At 46.3% G+C, this 14,290-nt stretch overlaps 1 protein-coding gene and 1 long non-coding RNA gene across 3 annotated transcripts in view; one reads left to right on the top strand and one right to left on the bottom strand.

Moving 5' to 3' along the window:
• Window positions 1-5,225, top strand: part of TMEM273 (transmembrane protein 273) — a 54,633-nt gene extending 49,408 nt beyond the window's left edge. The window contains exons 6-7 of one of the 2 annotated variants that reach the window (XM_084633246.1): window positions 172-198; window positions 3,379-5,225. In XM_084633246.1, coding sequence (XP_084489372.1) covers window positions 172-198; window positions 3,379-3,397 — 46 coding nt within the window. In that variant the 3' untranslated portion in view covers window positions 3,398-5,225. The remainder of the gene's footprint in view (window positions 1-171; window positions 199-3,378) is intronic. The other variant, XM_084633245.1, reaches the window with a different exon arrangement.
• The window catches only part of LOC311523361, a 34,614-nt gene continuing 25,138 nt past the window's right edge, over window positions 4,815-14,290 (bottom strand). The window contains exons 4-5 of the long non-coding RNA XR_014712323.1: window positions 13,276-13,394; window positions 4,815-4,887 (exon numbers count right to left, since the gene is read on the bottom strand). This is a non-coding gene — a long non-coding RNA (uncharacterized lncRNA). The remainder of the gene's footprint in view (window positions 4,888-13,275; window positions 13,395-14,290) is intronic.

Here is a 14,290-nt window from a genome sequence, read left to right as displayed (position 1 = left end):
GACACTAGGGGGAGTAAAACAGAATAAAAGGTTGGAGAGAAGTAAAGAAACCATAGAAGAGTTAAAGGAAGAAAAGAATCCGTGTTTTGATGGGTTGATTCTTTGAGTGAGCACTTTTGGATGGCTGCTCCTGTACTCACACTCCCTGTCTCATTCTTTTACACTTTGCAGGTCACACGTGGAATCAGCTGCGATCAGGTATGTTCTACAGAAGGGGCCAGGTGGGAAGAGCTCAGGATCTTCCTCCAGTCTGATGCAGCAGGAATGGGGTGGAGGGTAACACAGAGTCTTTGGTGGCAGCCAGTAACAAAGAGGAATAAATGTGGCCACATACACAACAATGAAGGAGGGCTGTGAGACCCAGGTCCAGCAATTGTAAGCCCAGGTTTACAATGCAGTGTGGACACTCGTGGGGGCTTGGAAATACTGAGGTTTACACAGACCCGGGTTTACAATGGAGTGTAGACATGCCCTTGGCAATCCTGGGCAAATCACTTAACCTTTCTGTGCTTCAGGCTCCCCACCTGTAAAAAAGTAGTAATAATACTTACCTACCTCACAGGAGTATCACGGGGCTATTTGTTTTAATGTTGGTAAAATGCTTTCAGATCCTTGGGTGGAAGGTGATGGGGAAGCCTAAAGTGATTTTATTATGAAGTGCCATTCTCTGATATGTATCAATCAAATGTCAGACCCATAACATGTGTTTGCTAATGTAAATTTCCTCCTGGATAACTCCTTTGCCCAACAATCTTATGTGGATTTTGCATGATCGTTAGGGAAATTAGAATCCGTAAAAGTAAAATACAGAAAGTAAATTTCAGATGCACACACAATCCTGCTTCCCTATGTGTTATGTTACTTAAAGGGAAACTATATCTTTATGCTATAGGCCAGTATTGTGAAATGATTAAGCAGCACAACCAATTTTATAAAATTCAATCAAAATAGCAATGAAAAAGTAGATTGTATCTCTATACCCTTTCCAAAGCCACCCCTTGTGAGTGGGAAAAACTGGAAAAAACCCGGAAAACCCCTCACCTTATCTTCCTTCCAGTCCCTCCCTTCAGATCAACTGTGCCTCCTGCAGAGCACTACCAGTTGAAATGGTTTGCTTACATAGCAAGTTGAGACCCACTGCTTAGGGTAAAATAGCTTGTGCTCCCCTTCCTGCTGTTCTGTTTGTCACATTTACTTCTTGCACTTTGTCATAAACTAGGCCCTGATCCTGCAAACACTTATGCATGAGCTTGACTGCAAGGGCAATTCCATTGAAGTAAATGGCACTGCTCACATGCATAAGTGATTCCAGACTCAACGCCCTACATTGTTAGCTTTCTGTGGCATGACTGTCTTTTACTGTGTCTGTACAGTCAGTGTAATGGGGTCCTGATTCTTGGCTAATGCCCCTAAGAAATACTGTAGTACAAAATTAAAACAAATGTTGCTATCTTTTATTATCAGAATGCATGTTGGAATCCATGTCTTTGCACAGAAATATAAATGTGAAAAACAGAACTATTCCAGGTTTCAGAGTGGTAGCCGTGTTAGTCTGTATCAGCAAAAAGAATGAGGAGTCCTTGCGGCACCTTAGAGACTAACACATTTATTTGGGCATAAGCTTTCGTGGGCTAAAACCCACTTCATCAGATGCATGCAGTGGAAAATACAGTAGGAAGATATATATCCACAGAGAACATGAAAAAATGAGTGTTGCCATACCAACTCTAACGAGACTAATCAATTAAGGTGGGCTATTATCAGCCGGAGGAAAAAAAACTGTTGTAGTAATAATCAGGATGGCCCATTTCAAGCAGTTGACAAGAAGGTGTGAGTAACAGCAGGGGGGAAATTAGCATGGGGAAGTAGTTTAAATGAGCTCCTTAGTCATTTCTGCACCGGACATTATAAATATCTTTTATGTTTGAAAAGCAGAACAGGGTTCCTTGAAGTAATAAAAATAATACATTTATAGCATTTTACATCTTCAAAGCATTCTACAAACATCAGCTATGCCTCAACCCCTGTGAGAAAGGTGGATCAGTATTATCATCTGCAGCTTGCACAAAGAGAAACTGAAGTGAAGCAACTTGATGAAACCACACATCAACTGAGTTTCCCAGCTGGGGTTATGTCACATGATTTCCTGTCTCCCCTGCCAACACTGTGCTCAGTCCTGCAGGCTACTTGCTGCCAGGGACTCTGCATGCTGTTAGTTGACCCCTTCTTGCAGGGATAGATGGCATCTGCAGTCATTTCCACAACTAGATCCACAGGTTGGAAATACATAATTTGTCAATTTGTTAAAACAGGGCAGCTGTAAAGACACAGAGATGTCTTGCCAGACAAGAGTTAACTGTGAGGATCTTTATGACTGTAGAAATGATCAAATAATATTAGAATAATGTAGGGGTTCTCAAACTGGGGGTCTTGAGGTTATTACACAGGGGTCACTGGCTGTCAGTCTCACACATGGCGGGTCTCTGGCTCTAAAGAAAGGGTGCCAAAATAGAAGTTCATCCAAGGTGCAATTTTCTCTAAGACCAGTCCTGAGACTACGACAACATTATAGGACTTACTTCTGGCACCTTAGAGACTAACCAATTTATTTAGTCTCTGAGGTGCCACAAGTACTCCTTTTCTTTTTGCGAATACAGACTAACATGGCTGCTACTCTGAAACCTGTCATTATAGGGCTTGATTGTTCAGCAGCTGAAGAGCTGCATTAAACTGCAGACCAATCAGAATATTAAGACTGGCCAAAAAAACCCTCATTTATAATTAACAGTCAGACTCACAGGCAAGGGTGGTCCTGGGGGAGGCTTGCAGGGGCTATAGCCACCCCAAAATTTGCCTTAGCTCACCCATAGCCGCCCATCCCAGCACAAAGGGCAAACTTTCCACAGAAGTAAGGATGGCATAGGATGGCATTGCTACCTTTGCAGTTCTCTGCTGCTGCTGGTGGCGGCGCTGCCTTCAGATGTGGGCACCCGGCCAGCAGTCACCACTCTCTGGCCACCCAGCTCTGAAGGCAGTGCCTGCCGCCAACAGCAGCACAGAAGTAAGGGTGGCAATGGCACAATGTGAACAATGATATTGACAAAGTTTCTTCGCCCCCCCCATCCGCCCCCCATATTAAACAGTAACTATTTAACTCAAGAGGCTTGCTGTGTGAAAGTGGTCACTCATACAAAAAGTTTGAGAAACAACTGGCATAATGGATTAGAATGACTTTCCTTCCATTTAAAAAAAATATTTTTTTTATTTACTAAATAACATTTCTCCAGCTCTAACTTTAGTATGTTACCCTAGATCACTGCTGCCAAAGGGAGAGAAATAAAGTCTTGTTTATCTAGGATATTTTTTCTTCTTTTTCAGAGAAGAAGTCGATTTATAAGAACAGCAAAATATAGCTGACCTCCAGCCATTTTGGAATGGGGTACATTCAGACTGGACATTTAACTACTGCTGTACCTGATCTCTGCATCAATTGAAGACCTTCGTCCACGGGGCTGTCTCAGCAGCCCCAAATTCGGTTTTTTGAAAAAGTGAACCAAGTGACTGATTACAGGAAAGGCTTTATAGTGTGCACAACCTAAGGTTATCTCTGCACTCAGAAAACATTGTGCACTCATATTATGTGCCTGAGGGGAATGTATGATGGAAATACACATGAGATGGGCTTTGTTCATTAACAGGTCCTGTTTGGGCTATGATAAGTATATGATTTTTTTTAAATGAATGAAATCAAAGGTGCCCCAAAACTAGAGATGGGTTCAAGCAGCAACATTCATCTGCATTGACATTGCAAGCGCCTCAGAGATGGGGCTGAAGGGAGAGAAAATGGCAAGAGGGGTTGCTCAGCCCAGTGCAAATATAGGGGCCATTTGGAAAATGTGGAGTAAGGTTTAGTTTTTGAACACCAGCCCCTTGATGCAAAAGCTACGGGTGTTCTGATTTGGGGCCTCAATTCTGTACCTGAACTAGAAGGTAGAGAAAGGGGATTACTCATGATCTTTCTTTAATATATATTTAGGGCCCTTTGTTTTCATTTTTTATTTTATTTATTTTTTTCCTGGGAATTTATCAGTGTTTATTACCATAACAACAAAAGCAGGTGAAAATCAGTGCAAAAAACTATTATGAATTTTTTTGTGTAAATACCAGGTCTATTTTGGTGGACGGAAAGATGGGGGGGAGGTATTCAGTAGATTTGAATTCTGTTCATCAGTGTGGTTTGCTGCAGAACTAAAACAGAACTCAAAACACAATGCCACCTCTGAGTTTAAGAAAACAATATATCTCGAATCCCCAATAAAACTTTTCATTTGAATAAACAGTTTACTGTTGTAGACTTAGACCTATTAGCCTATATTTACATTTAATAATTGGGCCACACCATGTGCAGCTTGTACACTCAGCTTCATCCTTTAAGCTGTGAATCTAAACTTTGTGGCTCTGGCTCATCTCTACAGCCACATACATTCTACAATATCATATTTTAATCCTGGGCTTGATTGCTAAATCTGAATTTAGAGCCAGCTTCTGCTCTCAGTTACATCAGTATCAGTCTGGAGTAATTCAGTTGAAATCAGTGGAGTTTCCCCAGTTCTGCACAAGAATTTGTCCTTTTATTCAACAGTGCTTTTAGTGGTGGTAGCCTGAACCCCAAACTGGAAACACTGTGTCTCAATAAGAAGGACTGACCACTTGTTCATGTGTTTGCCGAACCATGGAAACAAAGGCCTCAAATTCAGTAATGAACAGGAGCAGACTCAGTTGATCCTACATGGTTAACCAAGAGCTGAATGAGGGTCTTAATGATCAATGCACATTCATTACTTGGCCATATCATAACTGCACAGCTGTAATGCCAATTTTTTGCACCTGTGAAGAAAAAATATGTTTACTGTGTCTAAAATCATGACAAAACCATTATTTGTTCTATACTCAGCAAACTGGGGAATTCCAGATATGTCAGTGAAACTAGTCACCGTGGATCTCTCTGCTTTGAAATACACCTCATCTTTCATTGCTCAGAATAAGGGGGAAATGCAGTCGAGACAAAGAAAAGAGCTATATTAGAATGATTTGCCTGGATTCCCAAGGTGTCTTTTATCCGATTCAATAGCAAATGTTGCCAATGAACTGCTATGTTAACAGATCACCTAAAGCAGTAATGTGATACTTGTAAGTAATTTTGTGGGGGTGGGGGAGAGAATAAACCATTGTGTAGGGTATCTATTGATTGATTTGCTTCCTTTAGCATCATTTTAATTAAGATTTCTGGTTTGGAACAGGAGAGAGGATGTGGTCATGGAGGGAAGCTGTACCTTTATTTATCTTTATGAACAACTCTTTCATTCACACCCTTGCAGAACTGCATAGGAAAATGAGACATTACAGGCAGGCAGTGAATGGGCAGGGTTGGGGAGTCAGGGTTAATAATATGGATCAGGTAAATTTAAAGGGCTGAAGAATAATACTCTGTCCAGGAGAACATGGGCTAGGAATAAAAAATATATTATGGATGGGAGTTTCAAAAGCACTCAGGAGTGGCCTCGCTCTGCTCCCATTGAAATCAATGGCAATGTGAATGTATGATAACTCTCCCCCACTAGCTCTGTCTCATAGATGATGGGCATAATAGGCCAGGGAAGACTAACCCTCCCCTGGCGCAGCTGCTGCTACCGTGCCACTTGATGCCTGGGCCATGGTGGCCCCGCCTGTGCTCCACCTCTTTTCCTTCCTGCTCTGCCCCTTCCTCGAGGCCTCCACCACTACTTGGCAGCTGAGTGCTTCCTCTCCTTCACTCCATCCCCCCTCTCCAGAGGTCCCCACCACTCCACGCATCCTCGTGGGCGGTGGAGACCTCGCTGGGGACGGGGGGGTGCAAGGGATGAGGGACGTGGAGAGCGCATGCAGCAGTGGCCTTGGGAGAAGGGGTGTGTGGAGGAGAGGAGGAATGCAACAAGCAGCAACGGGGGGCGGGGTGAGCAGGGGGGGGCTGGCGTAGAGTGTGAACGGGGCCCCGGGTGGAAGAGGTGGGAGTCAAGCAAAGAAGAGGTGGGACAGGGAGCTAGCCTACCCCAGCGGAAGCTTCACCCACCGCCCATGCTCTGCCTCTGTGCTATCTACTTAGACTGTAAGCTCTTCAAAGCAAGGCCTGGCTTACTATGGGTCTATAAAGTGCCTAGCATACACTTTAATGCACTATGGTCAACATTTTCAGAAGTGCTCATTAATTCTGTATTCTTCTGGAGGGCTGTGACCAATGATGAGCTGCCAGAAGCTCAAGAACCAGTTCCTTCACTTGCTCCAGGTCTTCGGAAGCACTTCGGTGGCACATCCTTCAGTTCCTCCGGGTCTTCAGCGGCACTGAAGGACCCACAGCCGAAATGCTGCCAAAGACCCGGAGCGAGTGAAGGACCCGCTGTCGAAATGCCGCCAAGACCCGGAGCAAGTGAAGGACCTGCCGCCAAAATGCTGCTGAAGGCTCAGAGTGCCACCGAGTCAGTAAAAATTCACATGGGAGCCTCCCCAGCCGAGAGCTCAGGCGGGACAGACAGGACGGTCTCGCAGGCCACATCCTGTCTGTCCCGCCTGAGCTTCCCCACCCCTTTAACAACTGGTTCTAAACCGGCTTCAAAATTTAACAACTGGTTTGCGCGAACTAGTGCGAACCGGCTCCAGCTCACACTGGCTCTGACCCTGCACCATTGAACTCAATGGGACCTCTGCCCACGATCAAGTCCTGTTTGTGTGCCCAACTTGAGACACCTTGTGCCTAGTTGTCAGAGATGCTGAGCACCCAAAGCGCTCAGTGAAGTCATTGGAGTGACTCTGGATTTATACCAGTGTCAACGATTTCAGAATTAGCCCCCTGATATGCAGACAACTACTTTCACTATTTCCTACTGGACCATGCTCCTTCCTCCTAGCAGATGTACAGAATAATGATGGATTGGCTCATTTAGATGAGAAAACAAATGTTTACTTGTATGCCACCTACTAACAGTTAGGGTTTCATACACACCATGCATTTTTAACAAAGAAGTAAGCAATCAGTACATTTAGTGACAAACAGTTGTCCAGCAGCAGCTGGAATTGTTCACTAGACAAAGAGAGAGAGTCAAATTCTGCTCCCAGTTACACCACTGTAAATCAGGAGTAATTGCTGAAGTCAATGGGCCTGACTGTGCTCTTACTCATATTGGTATAAAATAGGAGTAATTCCACAGAACTCACTGAAGTTACATTGGTATAAAAGCAGTGGCAGTGAGATGGCAATCAGTCCCAGTGAAACAGGCCGCACTCGTATACATCTGGTAAATGAGCGAAGAATCTTCTCCCATGTTTCCCAAACAGGACACATTGTGAAACATGTCAATAGGCAAAACAGTTGCCTCCTGGATATCCCTTAACTATTCTCCTGCCCATAACTGAAAAATCAGGTCGCTTTAAATGCAGGAAACAAAAATGCCCTTCACTAATCAAGTGCAACAGAAACAGGCAATTACCAAAGAAGGGGCTCTGTCTGACTCACCAATGACAAAAAGGAAAAAATATAGCCAAAGGAAAATATATACCTACCACACCAGTATGGCATATGGGTAGAATACCAGAAGACATGACACACATCCACAGAGTACTAATTAAACACAAGACTGAATCAGAGAAAGGTATGAGTGGTGATGGAACAGCAGGTGTGGTTTTCTAAGAGCTGTGGGGCACCTACAATTCCAGTGGGAGCTGTGAGGGTTCAATACCTCTGAACCCCCCTTACACATGTACCGGTCTATCATAATCAGAAGGGAGTGAAATAAAAATGAGTTGCTCTTGGCTATATCATACACAAGGCCCTTATCTTCTCTAATTTGATATCTACGTCCTTATCTGGCCCCCCATTACCATAGCATCTGAGCACCTCACCATCTTCAATGTAATGAACCTCCCAAGACCCCAGAGTGGTAGGGAAGTGTTCTTCCCATTTTATGGAGAGGGCCATGAGGCATAGGGTGGATTAAATGATTTGTTCAAAGCCCCTCAGGACACATACAGCAGAGTATGGAAAAGCACCCTCCCTAGCCTGGGGCTTTACAACTACACAATCCCGCCTCTCTAATATTGCTGCTGGGTGATGATTACCATGTTTTGTCTTACCTAATGCATGCTCTTGTCAGATACCTTAAAATTAGACCCTATAATTCTCTTTTCATTCACAGCAATGTGAACCAGGCGACCCGGCAGAGAACTCTGTGGCATTATGTTGGTATAAATGCAGCGTGAGCTGACACTCAGAACCAAATACAAATGTTCTCCTGCGAATAAAGCCCATCCTCTGTGTTCCTTCTACAAACTTGTTCAGTCTTTGTACACCATGCAATGGGTGGGCATAGGACGGTGGTAAAGTCTAACTTGTAGTACCAGCCCCAGTGCTAACTCATGGTTTCTCCTGAATGTGATCGTCACAAAGGCATTTCACCAGACAGATTATGTTACACTTGTGGCTAGAGAATTAATTCTGAGTTATGCATGATTAAAATTATTACTTTTAACCGTATTCTTCAGTAATTCCAGGATGCTCAGAGAAAACTCAAAGGCCTGGGACCAAATGCAGACACGTTCTCTTGTGACTATTGTAAGGGGACTTGTGTCCCCTTTCTAAAACTCAGTGGGGGTGTTTCAGTTGGCTAGGTCCCAGTAACAAAAGAAAGGGGATGGGTTGATAGGGAATCAGGACCCTGAGACTGACAGTCCCCAGAAACAATGGGGAGAGGCCATTGCTCCAGGTCAGCCTGATTGACACAGCAGGCAGGCGAATCAGGGAGTCAGGAAGGGTCCTGTTCTCCCTGTGAGCTGGAATTGCCTGGGTCAGACAGAGTGGGGCAGAGCTAAGGAGAAAGCGGAGGCCCAAGCTGAGCTGGGGAGCAGAGCTGTGCCAGATCCAGAGGGGCCAGAAAAGCAGCCCAGGAAGCAGGTCAGTGGTCGGAGCAGAGTCACAGAAGCAGCCAGCAGAGCAGACCTGTCCTGGGAGCAGAGCTGCAGCAACCAGAGCCAGAGGGGCCAGAGAAGCAGCCCAGGGAGCTGGAGGAAGAGCAGCAGCCGCAGCCGCCGCCGTGCTGAGACAGAGTGCAGCTGGAGCTGAGGCTTAGTGGAGCTGGAGCAGTCTGGAGCCAGGTGCGGTGAGCAGTTGGGCAGAGTGAGGGGGACCCTGGGCAGCGGGCCCAGCACTGGGAGAGGCCCCCAGCCAAGATGCCTGGCAGGCCAGACTTGGAGGGGGATTGTAACCCCGAGGGGGGACTGACGCTGGGAAGAAGAGTCCTGCCACCTAAAGCCTGAGGGCGTGTAGCCACCACCAGAGCAAGTGTCTGACCCGCAGCATCCCTGCAGCACTGCCAGGGCCTGAGAGGGGGCCTGGGACTTGGGAGGAACAGTCTGAACTTCCCTGACATTCCAGAGACACTGTTTGTGATGTTCCCTGCCACAGAGCGGGGTGATGTGTTTTCCTTTAACCTTTCCCATTTTTTCCTTATTTTTTTTAATTGATTGCTGTTTAATAAATTGTATTTGTTTTGAACCATATGTAATGATCAGTGGGTCAGGGAAGCACCCAGTGTGGAGAGAGCATCCCAGAGTGGGGACACCCTAGCCCTTGCCCTAAGTGACCACAACAAGGTTGGGGGTTGAGCCCCCCAAGAATCCTGGGCCCCGCCTTGTTGGGGTTACAAGGACTCTGCCATACAGGAGAGTGGAAGGGGAGCCCTTGAGGTCAGGCAGGCCTCCGGGTAAAGGAAGTGGGAGCGAGGACTCAGATCCTTTCACTTGCCCATTTCACTGGGGTAGTGTATAAGCCAGGAAAGTTACCCACAATAGCGGGACCATCCCCCTGCTTACACTAGTGCTTGATGACTCATGTCCACTGTATAGAAAACACAGAGCATTTTGGCTACACTGTGCCTCATGTCTTCGAGGTCATTCTCCTCCCCCCCACCATATATCCTGTGGAGCTGCCCCCTGCCTCAGAGACCACTGCTCCACCCCCTCCCCCCAATAGGCCTCAGACCACTGGGGCTACCGCCCTGCCCCAGGCCCCTGAGAAATCACTGCCCTCTCCCAGCTCCTGTGGGGTTACTCCCCCATCTCAGAGCCAGGTGAGGTCTATGTCCTCCCTGGTTCCTGTAAGCCTGCTGCCCGGCCTCAGGCCCCTGAGGTCACTACACCCCATGTGTCTCCAGGAGGCTGCTCCCCTTTTCATTCTGTATCCTGTGTGACTGCCCCTCTGCCTCAGGGTCTTGAGGCCTCACCACACCCCTAAATTCCATGGAGCTGCCTGTGACACTTCCTGGGGGTACCCAGGGTTTTGAGGCAGCTCGCTAGCACCTGCCCTTAGCATGAGGAAGCCCTAGCTGTGCCTGCCAGGGTCTGCTCCCTGACTCCTCCAGCCACGGGCAACACAAGCACTGCCCTCTCAGCCTATGCATGTTAGCCATGGGCACGCTCTAACCCCCTTCTCCGTGGGGGATGCTCAGTGACCTTCCACTGGACAAGCACGGTATTCACAGTGTCACTGCCCCCCTGCCTACCAGTTTCACCCTCAGATAATTGCACCACATAACATACAGCACTTAGATAAATGAATTTCTACTGGGTTCCACTATCAATTTCACAATACATAGAGAGTCAAGTGATCGCTCATAGAAATATTGGAAACAAGTGATTGATCCACAGAAACTAAAATGATACCGTGCGTTCTAGAGCCTAGACTTAGTTAACCAGATACTCTCAGCTATGAAACAGGCAGGCTGTAATCCCTTTTTCATGGGACAAGACACACTGTCAGCTTGGCCAGGCCGCAGAGGGAGTAGAGGAGAGGCAGTGGGGAGCAAAACTGAGGAGCGGGCAGGTGTATTAGTTCACAAAAATTCTGTTGGGGGTCAAAGTTTTGGCAGCATATAGAACCATCTCTGTCCTAAACAGCATTGCAAATAAGAAAATACAGGCAATTATTGCTTTCCTCATGACCGTGTCCAAAGTCTGGGGGTGCAAAAAGTGGAAGACAATGGAGCATATCAATCTATGAAAAGTTGGGGGGGGGGGAACATCTCCCTTTGCCCCATGGTAAATGATGCCTCTGGCGGGGGCATCCAGGATTGATCTGGAGGTTACAGAGGCAGAATTAATTGCTGGGCAGGGAACTGATGTGAGGGCGAAAGCTTCTGCAGTGGGGGCCAAACTCCCCTTAATACATTTGGGATCTGAGACAACACTGAGTCTCTCTCACACACACACCATGCGTCCGGGGATGGGCAGGGGGAAATCAACAATCAGAAGACAGACCAAAAAACACAATCAAGCTTTTTAAAAAATATATTTTATGATTTTTGGGCCAGTCTCATGGTTTTGACTCATCATTTTTGATCTCTTGAGGTTGGCAGTGCTGTTACTCCCTGCATGCTGTGATTCAGCCCCCACCCCCACCTCAGTGATTCTTCCCCTTTGTGGCCCGAGGGGGCTGCTCCTTGCCTAATACCCCTGAGAGGTCACTGATCCCCATGTCCAGTGGGGCATGCCCCTGCCTTTGGCCCACGTAAGGATACTGTGCCCCTGCATCCTATGGGGCTGCTCCTCTGTGGTTACTGCCTCGCCCCATAACATTTGAGGCTGCCCCCTGCCTCAAGCCCCTGAGAGGTCCCTGTTCTGCCCTTCTTCCCCCCCAAATCCTCCCCACCCAGGGACACCATGCCTCAGGCAGAGGCAGGCCAAGCTGCTACAAAGGGGACCCGAGCCCATTGCAATGAAGAGCAGCCTGAGTCCTGAGGGGACACGGAGTGAGGAACTGATTTTGAGTGCTGGGTCTGGGGTGTTGGGGAAGTGATTGGTTTTGAGAAGGGAGAGCAGCTTGGTTTGGAGATGGACAGTGGGCTGATTTTTGAAGCGAGAGAGCTGATAGTGTGTATGTGGGGGAGAATGGCCGATGTACTGTGGTGTGGGATTTGTGGGGAGAGTTGTATTGTCATATGGCCTGATAATCTAGTTATTGTGGGTTAGCACAGCTGGGAATAATGATGCAGGCACAGTGATGCCAACTTTCATGATATTACCAGGAGTTTCGTGCTATTCGGAATTTTTCTTAAAGCCTCAAGTCCTGGAGTCATGTGATTATGTGAGACTTCACTTTCATTTAAAGTAAAAAGTACATTTCTAACCCTCATGGTTGCAGAGAAAAGCTTGAAAGTATGACCCCCATGCACCATAAAGGCCCAGAAACCAGACAGCAAAAAAAAAGAACCCCCAAAACAATTACTAATATTATTTATTATTATGTCATTGTTTTGGGGCCTGAGCGGTGATTTTGGAATACTTGGGTTTGGAAATATTTCAGGTATAAGCTCAGCAAACAACAGAACCACATTTGTTTACTAGTGGAGAGAGTACAGAGACAGCCCCTCTGCTGCAGCTGGTACCAACCAGGTCCCATCTTTCCCAGAGGCAGGGAGCACAAAACAACCCCAACTATACATGCAAAATGATGAGGTCTAAACTGGCTGTTGCCACTCAAGAAAGAGAGCTTGGCGTTATTGTGGATAGTTCTCTGAAAACCTCCACTCAATGTGCATTGGCAATCAAAAAAGGTAACATAATTTTAGGAACCATTAGGAAGTGGATAGATAATAAAACAACACATCACAATGCCACTATATGAATCCATGGTACGCCCACACCTTGAATGCAGCATGCAGTTCTGGTCACCCCAAATGAAAAAAGATATATTAAAACTAGAAAAAGGTACATAGAAGGGCAACAAAAATGATTGGGGTATGGAACAGGTTCCTTAAAAGGAGAGATTAAAAAGACTGGGACTGTTCAGCTAAGAAAAGAGAAGACTAAGAGGAAGAGGCATATGAGAGAGGTCTATAAAATCATGAATGGGGTGGAGAAAGTGAACAGGGAAGTGTTAGTTACCCCTTCTCATATCACAAGAACCAGGGGTCACCCAATGAAACTAATAGGCAGCAGGTTTAAAACTAATATAAGGAAGTACTTCTTCACTCAAGGCACAGTCAGCCTGTGGAACTCATTGCCAGGGGATGTTGTGAAGGCCAAAAGTATAACTGGGCTCAAAAAGAATTAGATATGTTCATGGAGGCTAGGTCCATCAATGGCTATTAGCCAAGATGCTCAGGGACACAACCCCATGTTCTGGGTGTCTGTGAACCTACAACTCCCAGATGCTGTGAATGGGCGACAGGGGATGGATTGCTGGATGATTACCTTTTCTGTTCATTCCCTCTGAGGCACCTGGCTTTTGCCGCTGTCGGAAGACAGGATACTGGGCTAGGTGGACCATTGGCTTGACCCAGCATGGCTGTTCTTATGTTCTTAATTACTTTCTGAAATAGGGAACACATGGGAGGGGCAGGCAGTGAGATCATAGAATATCAGGGTTGGAAGGACCTCAGGAGGTCATCTAGTCCAACACCCTACTCAAAGCAGGACCAAGCCCCAGTTTTTGTCCCAGATCCTTAAATGGCCCCCTCAAGGATTGAACTCACAACCCTGGGTTTAGCATGCTAATGCTCAAACCACTGAGCTATCCCCCCCCCCCCCCAAGATGTGAAGGGGGAGATCTTCCTCTCAAACTCAGGTGAAATAACCTGCCTATTTGTTCTGATTCACATCTAAAATCAAGAGGCACACCTTAGCAACTGCTAGGGCTTAGGGAAGGCTAGTGAAAACGGGCATCACTGTATGTCCAGAAATGGCTTGTACCAGACATTCCTGAACTCCGGGGGACTTGGAATTGAAACCTGGACTGAAACATGAACCAAACAGAAAAAAACCTCAGACCTGAGCACCCATAAACTTTGGGGGATAGTTTCTAAATCTGGATCCAGAAGGGGTTCCCAATTTTGCAGCTAAAATCCATTCTGCTGGTAAAAAAGACCCTAAATAAATGAGTTTCCCGATTGGGCTAATGCAGCTCTTTGTTCCTACTGTAATGAAATGCTGCTTCTGGAGAGGTTGTCTACCAGGACTGAACTTTGACTTCTGGTCATTAAGGTTACACACATTTCCTAGCTGAACTAAAGGACCAGGTCACTTGCTGGCAGGAAGTAATCGATTCCTAAACCTCACATATGGCCTAACCAAAAGGGAGGTGGGGACAAAGCCACTTTGTGTTAGCAGGCATTGGAGTCAATTGGCTCTCACCAGTATTTAGGGCCTGGGTCTGTTCCTTTGATTTCAATGGGAATATTTTATATTTAGCTTAATGGGAACAAGATTG

Source organism: Lepidochelys olivacea (genome assembly GCF_965140295.1).
Source record: "Lepidochelys olivacea isolate rLepOli2 genome assembly, chromosome: 7".
In the NCBI taxonomy this organism is placed as follows: Eukaryota; Metazoa; Chordata; order Testudines; family Cheloniidae; genus Lepidochelys; species Lepidochelys olivacea.
This window is presented reverse-complemented; position numbering and strand designations above follow the sequence as displayed.